General features: G+C 41.7%; 1 protein-coding gene across 2 annotated transcripts in view; it reads right to left on the bottom strand.

Annotated features, from left to right (window-relative positions):
• SEMA3G (semaphorin 3G) overlaps positions 1 to 14,218 on the bottom strand; it is an 85,572-nt gene that overhangs the window by 50,803 nt on the left and 20,551 nt on the right. For both annotated transcript variants that reach the window (XM_053377512.1, XM_053377513.1), the window contains exon 2: positions 4,570 to 4,730. In XM_053377512.1, coding sequence (XP_053233487.1) covers positions 4,570 to 4,730 — 161 coding nt within the window. The remainder of the gene's footprint in view (positions 1 to 4,569; positions 4,731 to 14,218) is intronic.

Genomic DNA, 14,218 nt, shown 5'->3' with positions numbered 1-14,218 from the left:
TAGAGAAGGAAGCTAAATCTTATTCTTTTGTCTGTAATGGATGCTTCACTCCATTTAATATGGTAATAAAGAATATAAGATGCCAGATTAATATTTCAAAAATAAAGGAGCCTCTGGAGTCATTTTTATCTCAAGCAAAAGGCATCCATTATCCTACAAAGAGTTGCAGTTTCATGAATTAGGAGAGAATTTAGAGAGATCTTTTCAAATAAAGGACATCTGGTTAACCCTAACCTGGCCTTACAACTTGGCTCTTTAACCATAAGCCTAGCAACTGTTTATGCAAGCCATGGACTGATTTATAAAGTTTGTTTTACAGACTAATGTGCTGGCAGAGAATTCTGGAGAGACATTCATTTTCTGTAAGATGTAGAGGAGAAGGGTCTCCTTTGACCTTCCATTTCCCTTTTGTGTGGTCTCACACCCTCAAGGACACAGCGACACACAAACAAAAGTTTGATCTTCTTGCTCTTTCTAAGTAAAAGCTAAAACTTGCAGCTGGCTAAGATGTCAGCTGAACACAGTGGTACTTAAAATCTTCTTTCCAAAATGGCATCAAGAAGCCAAACTGTGTGATTTATTATAATAAATGCACTCTTATCCCATGGAACGTTTCATGGGCCTGCCCCTACATGTTTTACCAACTAGAGACTGGAGTGGGTGGAGTATCACAGAGCAGGAGGATTAGTGAAACAAAAGTCTACTAAACATCTAAGAAAAGAACCAAAGTGTTGTCTTCCAGCTGCCATATTTAAAAACTACAATGCTCAGCATTCTTTTAAAAAATATTTATAAAAAGTTAACTCTATTTAGGCACTCAAACAAAAGTAAAACTCTCCTCCTTAGGACAGTCCTCTGATTTGAGTAAGTCCTCTATTTGAAGGACTGTCTGGTCCAAGCCCAGTTCCATGGCAAATAACTGTAAGTAGGGGCAACAGGACCTTTGAAGTTGTCCATGAACAGTTAGCATATGGACAGCAGACTGAGCAGACTGAAGTCATGCAGATACAGTCTTCCCCATTACATTGAAATGCATTGTATTTCTATTTACATTACAGTAATTTTTTTTTCTAATATTGCATATACACTTGGCATTTCAAAAGTAATGCAATTCTGTTTTATTTGGGGAGACGGGTCCTCATTCGTGACTATACATTAAGTAGATTGGGGAGTGCTCTTGCTACACTACATATAGCCCTGCTGTGGCAGTAATGTAAGGGTAGCCAGGGCCCTTTGGATGTTGTTGGGTCATAACATCAGCTCCATCCTCCATGGCCAATAGTTAGAGATGACAGGCACAGTATTGTTTAGTTACCCCTGAGTGGTGCCAAGAAGACAGAATGCTTTGTGAAAACCAAATGTTCATAAAAGGGCCTTCACAGATAGGCTCAATGCGAAGTTCTGCCATATTACACCATCTTCTTTCATGTGGCATTTCAGCCGAACCTATCAGTCTTGGTACATAATGTAGTGAAAAAGATTGTGCTAAGGAGGGGGAGGGAAGATAGCCAGAGGGTGGCAGGGAGCAGTGGTGTGGCTTAATCAACATCATGATCTTATGCTGATTAGCATAGGTACAGCCACTAGTCAGCTAAAAATCAGTCAGGCCATGTGAAAAGTCTCTAGAGCCATTTAGCTCAATGGGAGTTGAAGTAATAAAGTAGCTGGTATTTTTTTAAAATTAAATGGTAGAATGAACATGTATCATGTTTTCCAATGTCAAATGCCAACACTTCCTAAAGACCCAAGTGTGTGTGTGTGTGAATCAGTTCCTCCCTGACCTCGGGAAGAGAAGGAAATGAGAATCAATTATATACACCTCCCAGTAGCAACTTCCTTGACGCTACCTTACTGGAAAAAGTTGAGAAGGAGGAAAATCATTAGCATTAGGCCAACATAGCCTGTAGCTGCTCTAGAACGCCAAATGCCAATCTTTGTTTTCCAAAATTAAAGCTGGGAGGGAGCAGGCATGCTATCAGCACATACAATCAGCAACACTCAGCTACAAAATCCTGGGGTCTGCGATTTCAGTGCTTCAGCTCAACCTACCCAAGATAAGATGGCAGTACAAAAAAGAAAACAACTGTTTGGAGCTTGCTCGAGTTAAGCTTAGAACAAGTACTGGATGTAACATGTAGTTAGTAGAGACAAAATGACAAATGACCAAAAAAAGGGGTGGGGGGAGCTATGTTTTGTATAATTTGGCACTAATGATAGTAGTACCAATGATTTTTGGGGCCTGCTTTTGAATATAAGAGCATTAAAAGGTCCCTGTGGGGTCATCCCAAAGGCCCATCTAGTTCTGCTTCATGTTCTCACAGCAACCAACCCAAATGCCCCTAGGAACCCCACAAGCCAGACAGGAGTACAACAACACTCTTCCAACTTGTGTTCACCAGCAGCATGTTGCCATTGACAATGGAGGCAGTACAGAGCCATCATGGCTAGTAGCCACTGAAAACTGTTATTTGAGGGAGATAATAATGACAAACCCCACCCACCCCCGCAAAGTACTGATTTTTTAAAATAAGTGGCTGCACACCTTTCAGTTGTACAAAAATGGAAAACTTTATCTGCCACCAGTTGGTGACATCAAGTCCCGTTTTTCTCTACCTGTTTTCCCTGCTTAAATTTACCATGCAACGCTTACAGCCCTAGTTCTCAACCTGTAAAATGATGATATTAAAGTGACCTGCTTCACAGAATTATTGGAAGGAGGAATAGAGTGATTCCCATATAGCAATTCGCACACACGAAAAGGTACGAGAGACATCCATCATGTCCAGTATCTCATTTCCTGTCACAGTTTTGCTGGCTTTTGACTCAGCAGTTAATTTACCATATATGACAGTCGGATCCTTCTACAGACTTATATTAATTGCTCATAACCTGATCATATGTCTAGACTTCTCACACTTCCAATTACATATAATTGCAATATGATCTCTTTTGGACTGGAACATTCCTTACACAGGCTCCCATCCACCCCCAACCTTTGGCTGGTGTCACATTTCTGGCTTCTATTTAATGAAGTTCTCTGTCCTGGGCAATAAGTCTGTTTAAGGCCTGGGCTTTACTGAATGCCTTCTGTTCATCTCGAGTTTCAGCTTCTATGGAAAAACGGCTCCTCTGAGGGATGCTTTAAGTATCCTTACGGAGGCCACTGGAAAGTGCTTACCCACAAAGGCGCTCCACTTGATGGGAAGAACATTTTAAAGCCATTTAACTGCACCTCTGCATATGCATGCAGAATCTACTCCACCAGCGCAACTGCCGGGGATATACAATGTGAGACTTCTGTGGTGTTTAAACTGACTCCAAAGTGGAAATGTACAACTAAAGATTCTAAACAGAGGCTTAGGCAGGTGGGCAGAGTTCTGGGACCACAAGAAAACACAGCCAAATCAGTTAGTCAGTACTTGATTGCTGTCAGTTACCCCATTTCTGGATTGTATATAGTGCAGCCAAATCATAGGTAAAATCATAGAATTGTAGAGTTGGAAGGGAGGGACAATGAGGGTCCAACCCCCTGCAATGCAGGGGTCTTTCACCCAACATGGGGCTTGAACCCATGACCCTAAGATTAAGAGTTTCATATGCTCTACCAACTGAACTATCACAGGTAGTGCCAGTAACAGCCAGCCAATATCAATGGGTGGAGTCAACTAACCAGTCACACCAGCAGAAGCCTACGAAAGGACTTCTGGGGGCCTCCTGCTCCCCCTCCAATTGGCAGGAGAACCCACGGAGCAGCACACTGGAAGAGGAGAGGGCAGATTGTTCCATCAGCCAAGCAGCTATGCTGAATTCCTCCCAAAGTGTGGGCTTTGCTCACTTGTCTTGACTAAAGCTTGTGAATGATGATGATGATGATGATGATGATGATGATGAATTAAATTTGTATACCACCTTTCATAAACTATTCCAACCTTATTCAAATAACATAATCCCTATTTGAATCAATTCACTTACTTACTTCCCAAGGCTTGCTTCCCATCATTCAAGTCCTTGGAGTACTAGTATCCCCTACTAAGAAGACCCTCCTATCTCGTGTATAACAAACATGCACCTCACATACGTAAAGTAGTACAGTGCATGAGCTGGTGGCCTTCCACTACACCCTGAACTTCCTCAGGAAGCTTCAAATAAGGTATGGCAGCTCTCATCCCATGGAGATAAGAATGCTCAGCTACCTTCAGTATAGTAGTACCTCGGTTTACAAACTTAATCCGTTCCAGAGGTCCGTTCTTAAACCAAAGCGTTCTTAAACCAAGGTGTGCTTTCCCATAGCAGCGGGGGACTCAATTTACAAATGGAACACACTGAACAGGAAGTGGAACATGTTCTTCTTCCAAGGCAAAGTTCACAAACACCTACTTCAGGGTTTGCAGCATTCTTAATCCAAGTTGTTCATAAACTAAGCTGTTCTTAAACCAAGGTACCACCGTATTGTAAAGATATACATACATAAACCACTTTGAGTGCTTGGAGAAAGTGACCTATAAACTTTGATTCAACATGCATGATTGTAGTAAACATTAGATTTGCATTATATATCGAGAACATTACCTCCTTAGCATCCATGTTGGTTTGATCCAGCCGAAGAGAATAAAGTGTGTCCTTTCCTCCAATGAACAGGCGGTCACGGTATTCATCGAGGTACAAGGAGCGGAAGTCTAAAATTCCTCGGTGCCCAAGGAACAGGACTGAGCGATTAGTGGCCAAAAGATCTAAAAGGCAGGGAATAAATGATAAAGGAAAACTGAAGGTGAGGCAAAGGAAACTGAAAGATGAGGGTCCATGTTAACTGAACACGTACTCTGTGAGCCTACTTCACTTGAACAAGCCATTGCTTAAGCATGAGGTGCAAATTCAGCAAAAGATAGTTAAGGACTAAGGTTGTAAATGCATGACATTTTAAAGTGCACTCAATGCCCTCTTGGTGCTTGTGTTTTTGTGTAACATACAAATCCCGTTGCTTTCAATGTAGCTTAATCATGGCTGATTTTCTCTTTATTTTATCCACTGTGTTCTGCATTTCTGCAAGTGTAGGATTTGGATAATACTGCAGTTAGTAACACAGCATTTTTGTTTATTTTGATTCCTTATAGAAAACTTTTTTAAAAAACTGATTTGCATTGTATATTTTATATTCTTCGCAAACCACATAGGTATTTTCTCTTTTTTTAAAAAAAAAAGATATTTATTGAGATTTTCCACCTTAATACATTAAAAAATCAAAAATGAAAAAACAAAAAAGTTAAAAACACATAAAGTTTACAATCCGTATTTTCAATAACATATTTCCCTGACTTCCCCACACCTCCCCTTCTTATATTCCAATTCAAATTGTTAGTTCAACAAGTTCTTAACCCCAATTTTTGACCTTTTTATATTTAATTCATTTTAGAAAAACCAATTTTAACTTACAAACATCAATATTTGTACATCAGTGCTCATTCTTAAAACTTTTTTCTAAAGTCGACCCAAATTCCCTTCCACAAATTCCCCAATTTTAATACTAATAACAAAACAAAATAAAAAAACAGATTATAATTGTACACCCTCTGGATTCCCAAACCCCACCCCACCCTTTCCCGGTTTCAATCCCCAACAAATGTCCATCAGTCTTAGTCTACTATCAGCCTGGGGACCTCATGTCCGAGGCTGTTAATTCTCTCTCAATTCCTCTCTGCCGGTTTTTTTGGTAGTCCTTAGTATTAAACACCAGGTCTCGGAGAAGCTCTGTCCCAATAGGGTCCATGTTTCTTCCAGCCAGACCTCCATACTTAAAAGTGGAGCCCGAATCTTGTTTCTTACTCCTTTTAAGTCCAAATGTCCCGAAAGCTCCAACTTCCACCTTAATCAAATTTGTAATCCATAGGTCTTCAGATCTCCACATAAGGAGATCTCTCCATTCTTCAATCTCCAATTCAGACCAGATTTTCATCATTCAGTACTTATTTTCCTTTGTAACCATCATGTCAGGCCTCTGGCTCTCCTTTGTCATCTGCAACATTACATCTCCTCCTTCCTTTTCCTCAGAAACAACATATATCTCTTTCTCCACACTCTCAAATCTCTCAAGTTTCTCTTCTTGTCCAGCTGCATGAACTTCCTGAGTCAAATCCTTATCAAATTCAATGAATTTGTTTACTGTTAAGTCCAGAGTTGCAACATTGGTAGCCAAAACATCAATTTGGCCTTGTAACTTTCCCAAGAGAAGAAAAACTCTGTCCAATTTAGCTTGAATTTTTCCTCCTTCAGCCATTCTTGTAATGTCCCAAAACCCCCTCTAGAGGGATTTTGGTTACTTAATCCTTCCAGTTCAAATCCAAAAATCAAGTTAGTTTGTATCAGTTCTTCCTTGTTTTCAACAAAATATAACCAAATTGTAACAAATATATCCAGCAGAGACAGCAGAAACAAAGTTCTCTTTTTCCTTCTTGACAGCTAATTTGACAGCTGTCAAACTCTTCTATATCTCCTCAACAGGCTCTCTTGCGGATCACTCCCGGGTCCGGGGGGGTGGCACTTCAGCTCTCAAAATTAGCTCTTATCCTCCAGTAAAATTACTTATACTGCCAAATCGTGAAATTAATGTCTTTTACCCAATAAAGAAGAAGAAGTTCTCTCGACCTTAGTTAGCTAGTCCTTGCTTTAAATTATTTACAAGACGGGGAGACGGACTTCCTGTTTGCGCCTTCCCTGATCGTGCCTAATTCAAAAAAAAATTTTCTTTGCAAATCCAATTTCCGTACTACTCACGGGTTGTTGCTTTTAAAGTCCAATTGTTCACAAGAAGAAGTCAGTGCTCTCCGACCATGGCATGCGGCTTCACTCCGCAGGAGAAGCAGTCGACTCTCAGCACCGCGCCGCTCGCCCCGTCCCCCGTTCCGAAGCCTTTAAAAAGGCTCCTTCGCGGGTCGGGGGGCGCAAATGGTGCCCGCCGAGTCACCAGGTTCACAGGCTTCAGTGCCTGTGATTTCTGAGGGTCCCCGCGTCGCCGCAGCGGCAAGACCCAAATCCTGCGGAGCCGATTCCCTCCGGAGCTCAGAGGGAATCCGCCATTAGTCGATGGCGCTAACCCGGAAGTTCCACATAGGTATTTTCTCTACACTGAAGTGGTATATAAGTTTTGTTAAATAAAATGAAACCTTAAAATCATCTCAAAATTAGTTTTTTAAAAACTTCCTGAGGTTTAAAAATGCCTAAAGCTCACGTGACACTTTTTTAAAAAAAACAGCCCGATAAAAACATGGCAAAATGACCCCTTCCTTTTGCAGCAATGCCCTATCATTTTGTTATATTAGCGTTTTGTGATTTTAAACATATACAAAAAATATATAACTACATCAAAATGCTCTAAAAGGAAAATCAAACAAGCAAGCAGATTGAACACATTGATGTGATGCATCACGTGAAAAGTGTTAACCCAGCCAGCTATTACTAAGTAGCACAATAGGCTTCCATCCTTACAGGTTCATTACAAGCGCCCAGCTCAATATCACAGAGGGGAGGGAATTAACAGGCTATTCTGTTTGCCCCAAAGCCTACCACCCTCACCAGGGCCAGCTCAAGACATTTTGGCACCTGAGACAAACCACAAAATGGCACCTGCCCGCCCCTTCCCACCCCAACAGGGAAGAAAGAGTGAGTGAATATCTATATCAGGAACAAGGCGATAAAATATACTTTGAAAATAGGGTAGAAGATCAGCAGTGCCTCCTATTCAGTGGGACTTGCACCTGAGTAAACCTGCTTAAGACTGCAGCAAATGACCAGCACATTAGTTGCACCAAGATGCAAATAACTAGATGTCCATTTCAGTTCCATGAACTCCCCAAACCATGAGCCAATGAAGAGGGGTTTTGAGCAAAGATATATCTAAATCCCTCTCTCATTACCAGCATAGTTTCTGCTGTTGACCTACACTGGGTTCTTCTAGAGTTGAATTGCTTTGTTTTCCTTATTTAAAAAGAGAGGTCCATGAAATTGGATGCAGGAGAAAGAGATTTGAACCTCAGCTCAAATTGCTGACTTCCCCTGAATCACAGCAATGTAATTTGGCTTGGGGCAGGGGAGCTCTTAAGACAAAGGCAACCTTTTGGCACACTGACCAAGCTTTTTGTGGCACCGAGGCACTAGTGGTCTGCATATGAATCCTCTGGACTATTGGAAATTAATCTCATCAGCCTGTGAGGGCCATTTCTTTTTTTATACCCGGACGTGGAGTCCCAGGTCACCAAGCAATTTCTGCAGCTAGGAACACCGGATGCTCCATCCAGAACGCTGAAGGAGGCTGTCATTAGCTGGGAGTGAAGACAGGAGGTCTCTTTACTGCTGATAAAAGGCTAAAAGATAAATGCCTTATAAAACAGTCCATCAGTGTGACAGGGATAACTCCCTGACAGTTGCAGAATGGAGTTTTTATCAGCGGCTGCTGAAAGCTGGGGTGGATTTGAGGTCTCAGTGCAAGAAACACTGTGGGGAAAAGGTAAGGAAAGCCATGCAATGGGGGAATAGAAGGGGAAGAGATGGGGTGCTGGGGATTGTGGTAAAAAAACTGTGCCAATCAACTAGCAGGGGTTCTGAAAATGATTTTTAACATCTCTCTGCAAACGGCTTGTGTTCCATCATGCTTGAAAGCAGCTACCATTGTCCCAGTCGCCAAGAAAACAGCAACTAACTGCCTAAATGACTACAGAACTATTGCATTGGCATCTGTAGTGATGAAATGCTTTGAGAGATTGGTTCTTCAACATCTTAGGTCAAGCTTCCCACTGGACTTTGATAAACATCAGTTCACCTATAGGAGAAACAGGTCAACAGATGATGCCATAACTACAGCATTTCACCATGAAGCAAGTCATCTTATTAAAAACCTGATGGATCTGGACCTTCCTTCTACCATCTGTGACTGGATTAAAGACTTTTTGAGGGATCGGACACAAACAGTGAGAATTGGGACTGTTACATCTACCTCCCTGAAGCTTAGCACTGGCACCCCACAGGGATGTGTGCTAAGTCCCTACCTGTACTCATTGTATATGATCCATCCACAGTAATTATTAAGTTTGCAGATGATACTACCATAATGGGCCTAATTGCAGGCGGAGATGAAACAGCGTACAGGGGAGAGGTTCAAAAAGTACCTACATGGTGCTCAGAGAATAACTTGCACCTAACTATTAGTAAGACAAAGAAGATGGTGTTGGACTTCTGGAGGAAGAGAGGGGAACTTGCCCCATTGTATATCGGGGGGGGGGGCTGTGTGGAGACAGTCTCCTCCTTTAAATTCCTGGGAGTTCACCTTAGTGAGGACCTCACTTGGAAAATCAACACAACTCAGGTGGTCAGAAAGGCCCAACAGAGACCCCATTTCCTCAGGGTCTTGCGAAAGAATAATGTTAAACAACAATTGATGAACTCCTTTTACCGGTCCACAATAGAAAGTGTCCTTTCATATTGTATTACAGAGTGGTATGCTGGCTTGACAGCCACGGACAGAAAGTTTCTACAGAGAGTGGTAAATACAGCACGTGGTATCACTGGCTGTCCCTTGAGTCCGATGGATGACATCGCAAGCGATCGTTGCCTTAGGAGAGCGAGAAAGATTCTTGGGGATGACTCGCACCCCATCACCTCTTTAATCTTCTATCCTGGGGCAGGAGATATAGAAGTATGGTCAGCCGTACCAACAGACTAAAGAATAGTTTCTATCCATGGGCTGTTATGCTGTTGAACGGAAAATAACACAGCAAAATTGACTTGTGAGGTGGTGTGTTGTTCGATAAGCACACAGAGTGCAACGAGACTGAGTGTTTGGGGGGGGGAGGCTTGTTTAATTTCATTGTGCACAGGTTGTACAATGATAATAAAGGTATCATTATTATTATTATTATTATTACTTGGGGTCTTGTGGGAAGAGGAAATGTAGAGACCAATGGCCCAGTTTAAATAACATGCTTAAACAATTGCTTATAGAACTCTGTTTCTGCAGCTCCTATATGCTAGGATTTTTGCTATCTCACTATCTCAATGCCATAATGTATGTATTGAGTTTCTGGGAAACACATATTTTGATACTGGCAGTTTAGGGAACTTGCAAAACTTAAAATCACAGACATACAGGTTGTGTACACATGACATTTTATTCTGGAATCAATGGAGCCTGAGTGCTTGCTTTTTCTACAAAGTCCACACACATTCTGGAACAACTGCACATTTTTTTGGCCCTGAAAAACACTTCTTAAGAAACTGGTTTCATTCCAAAAATTAAAGCTCATTGTAGATAGATGCAGAATCAATTTGAAAACAGATGAAAAGAGACAAAGGCAGACCCAGCGATGGAAGGGTGCATCCACACCCATCCAATGAAGCTGTGGGTGGGCAGATACAAAGACTTGCAATCACCACTTCCTTCTTCATTCACCTGGGATACGTGCAGGGAGGGTCAAAACTAGCCCAAGTCATTTTGTTGCCTGGTGCAGAGCAGCAAATGAATCCCACCCACTCATCCAGGTCAAGACATGCATCATAAGGCCAGCTGGGTTATGATGATATCACAAGCACCTTTCATGACTAGCAATAAATAAACCACAGTGAAACTTAACTAACAAACTGCTTTCCTTGTATTACACCCAACAATTGTCAGAAGCGACAACCTCAGTCTGCCTAAGCATAGCACCAACAACGCAGGCAAGATTTGGCCAAGCAAAGTTCATCTGCTGAGCTTACAAAAATGGACTCTCGATGGAAAAATAGTAGTTAAAATAGCAAAGGTAAAGTCCTTGCAAATGTAGTACATACAACGTGAAATAATACAGTTGCCAAATTAGGCTGCCAATTTACACTCAGGAGTAAATCCCATTGAACAAAACGTGACTTACTTCTGAGTATATGCATGCATAGGATCACACTGTTTACTACTGTGGTTTCATATGTAGGTGCTGTTTATTGCAGGGCCAGGACATGAAATTTCATGGGAAAAATCTGCTGTCTCAGGCTGTGACCTCAGAGCTGCCTCCACAAGCAACAAGCTACAATTGTCACCGACAAGCAACAACTTCAGCTGAAAGTATAAACAGGCAAACAGAAATCAAGATGGAGCTTGAGGCTGAAGTGTCTCAGAACATAAAAAAGACAATGATACGGAATAAAATTCCACAGCCAACAGCAATCTCAACAAATTTGTCTCAAACAGAGTGGTTAGGCACTCTCTGGGCATCCGTGTGATTGATTTAAGTAAAGCTGCATCTCATCTCAACTTCATGTGGAAACCTATTTGGACATTTGGATGGCATATATTGATTTACATGTTTAAATTAAGATAATGTATTGGCAGTTATTGTATTTTTAATGTAAGCAGATTATGTTTTTTGTTTCTTTTTTCTCACTGATTTTTTTCTTTCCTTGTTAAATATACTATTTTAAAAAACCAATTAAAGGAAAATTTGTGTGTACTGGAACCAAACTGGAGAGGTAAAAAAACCTGAATGAGAATTCAACCCAAATTATTAATTGTTCCCTGGGTTCATTGCTAGTGGTTTAAGTGATGTGTTTTCTAAACCTGACCTATAACAAAACAATAGTGACCTCACTGCATTAGCACTCCTTCATGCTCTTGCCTGTTGTAATAGTGGAAGAAATTATTTGGGGTGGGTTTTTTTTAGTGAGGAATAGACACACCCTTAAGCGGAAAGAGGCCAGTGTGTGTGGGAGGAAGGTTCAGAAAACCACATGGTCTTCCACAGACAGGAGGGGCCCCCAGCAGGTCAGATGGTCTGTGTCATTCCTGTAACTGATTTGTTCCGCTGTACAACATGATAAAATATGAACCTTGGGAAGGTAAATCCCCAGAGAGATTGGCTGCCTGGCACACGTGCAGGAGTCTATCTTTCACCCGTAATGATAGCAAAACTCCCCAATCCAAGGGTGGCGTCAGGTGGTCGTGATTTTGAATAATTCCCCAGATGTTAACATACATGTCAATACAGAAAGGATCCTTGGTGATTCTGCATTCCAGTTTGCTCCTGAGACTTCCACCCACTGTTCCTTTGTAGTTCTGGCTAGGCTGAAGCTATAAGAAGTAGCAGCAGTCTATATTTCTAACCTCACATAAAGCAAAACCAGATACATGAATACCTCTGACAGGTCAAATTAGCACTGACGGGCAGGATCTGTGCATGAAATAGTGTTAGAATGTTACCTATGATATTAGGCATTGCTTGTTCACGCTGCCAAATTTTCTGTGTCCATTGGATTTCCCAGACACAACAAAATACTTTTCATTAGTCTGCATTTGCTAGGGCACACCTGTTTTGCATACACAGCTGCTTTCTCTAATTTAGTAAGTAGCTGTTCTTTGCTATCTCTATCCATCTTCTAAGACTAATATTTCTTAGCAAAAAAAATTTAAAAATGCCCTTTTACTGCAAGGCTTCTGAACGAACCAGAAATATAAATCAGAGCAGCAGAGAAAGGGAGGGAATGGGAATAGTGTGTGGGAGATGCTGCTGAACAATTATATGCTGGATGGCCAGGAATTGTTTTTTTGTTTTTTTTTAAACCCACCAATAAATCCTGACCTGACTAGATTCCCCACATTCCAGAATCATTTGTGGATGAGTTAATTTCTCTCTCATCATTTTGGCTCAGCTCTTAGTAATTCTGCACACCTCCTTGTCCAGTCTGCAAGAAATTTCAGCAAAGGCAAAGCAGCAACTAATCAAATCTAAAGCCAACCTCCAGAGGATGTTTGCCCAGAGTATGAAGAGTTAATGACCAAGGTGGCTCATCATTCACAAGCAACATTTCAGGAGTGATTTGCACCCCACTGGTGAAAAATGTAAGGCCAAAAGGGAATCTCTGGGCATTTGGGGGAGGAACAAGGGAGATAAAATGCATAAATGACCCAAGGTGACTTGCAGTGTGGTTTGAAATGGTTCATTATCAAGAAGCCTTTCAACAACCATTCAATGGGCACTTGTAAGGTGACATGATGCCATGAGAAGGACAAATGCCACATATATCGGAAAGCATGGACACTGATCATTTACTCCAGAGAAAGGAAGAGGCTATTTATTGACACAAATTGATTTAAAAGAAATTAGATGATGTTTAGCAAATATTTCTACAATGCTTGTAGTAGATAGGAAGCATTACAGTCTTTAGCACATCCAACACTTAAAAACCTCTTCAGTATAATCCTCTTTCACTAGTCCATGACTAGTATATGATTTCAACTCAAGTTTAAATAGCCCAATATCTGGGTCCAGGCTGAACATTCTGTCTACTAGTAAACCACACTGGCCCTAACGATTATAATGTTTGGCACCATGCAAAGCACCTACCATTCTTACTACAGCCCACTAATCATTTCCACACACCTCTCATGTGTTTGGTCAAAGTGTCTGTCAACAAATACACCTGCGCATGCATCCTCATGGGTTTAATATCTGAGAGCCTCCACTACTACATCAGATGTCTAAATTTGAGGCTGGCCATTTATTTAGCCATTAAAGTTTATGGGCCAGCAACTGCTGGGGCTGAATTCTATAGCAGCTTCAACTGAAGGCCATGCGCTAGCTAAAAACCCTGCTTTACACAGAGAGGGAGTTCCTATAAAGCATGCCAGATACTAGACCCTTCTCTGTTTAGCTGCAGCTGTAAACAATAAAACAAACACTTTGGGTGTTTCGCCCTGGCTGTAATCCCCATCGTAATGTGAAGGCATGCAGATAGTGGGCTCAGAACGGAAGCCATTTGCGGAGCTGAAACTGTGAACGCCATCTGTAGTGGCGACCACTTGCTTTCCCACAGTCAAATGGGACTTGCAACTGAGCAGAAGAAGAAATGGAGATGTCATTCCATAGATTGGCTGGAACACAGCCCTCCTTTACTGGTCTCCATAGATGCCAAGGCAGAGCCTACAACTGCAACAGCTGCTCCTGCTTCTTGGTTTGGCTGCCTTCCTGCATAGGTTGTGTTTTTACTGAACACGATTGTTCAGACTAGGGCAGCAAGCAAGAATGGGCCATTCTGCTCCCCGCCCCAACCTCCAATCCATTGGAATTTCCCCCCTCACTAACGTGCCTGTATGTGGGCCCCTCTCCCTAAACTCCCAGTTGTGTAGTCTCCTCACAGTAAACAGCCCCTCTTCGCCACACATCTGGAATGGGTTTGATAGTCTCCACATTATAATTTCCAATAAAAG

The sequence above is a fragment of the Podarcis raffonei genome, chromosome 2, assembly GCF_027172205.1.
Source record: "Podarcis raffonei isolate rPodRaf1 chromosome 2, rPodRaf1.pri, whole genome shotgun sequence".
NCBI lineage: Eukaryota > Metazoa > Chordata > Lepidosauria > Squamata > Lacertidae > Podarcis > Podarcis raffonei.
Note: the sequence above shows the minus strand (reverse complement) of the source record. Positions and strands in the feature narration are given on the sequence as shown.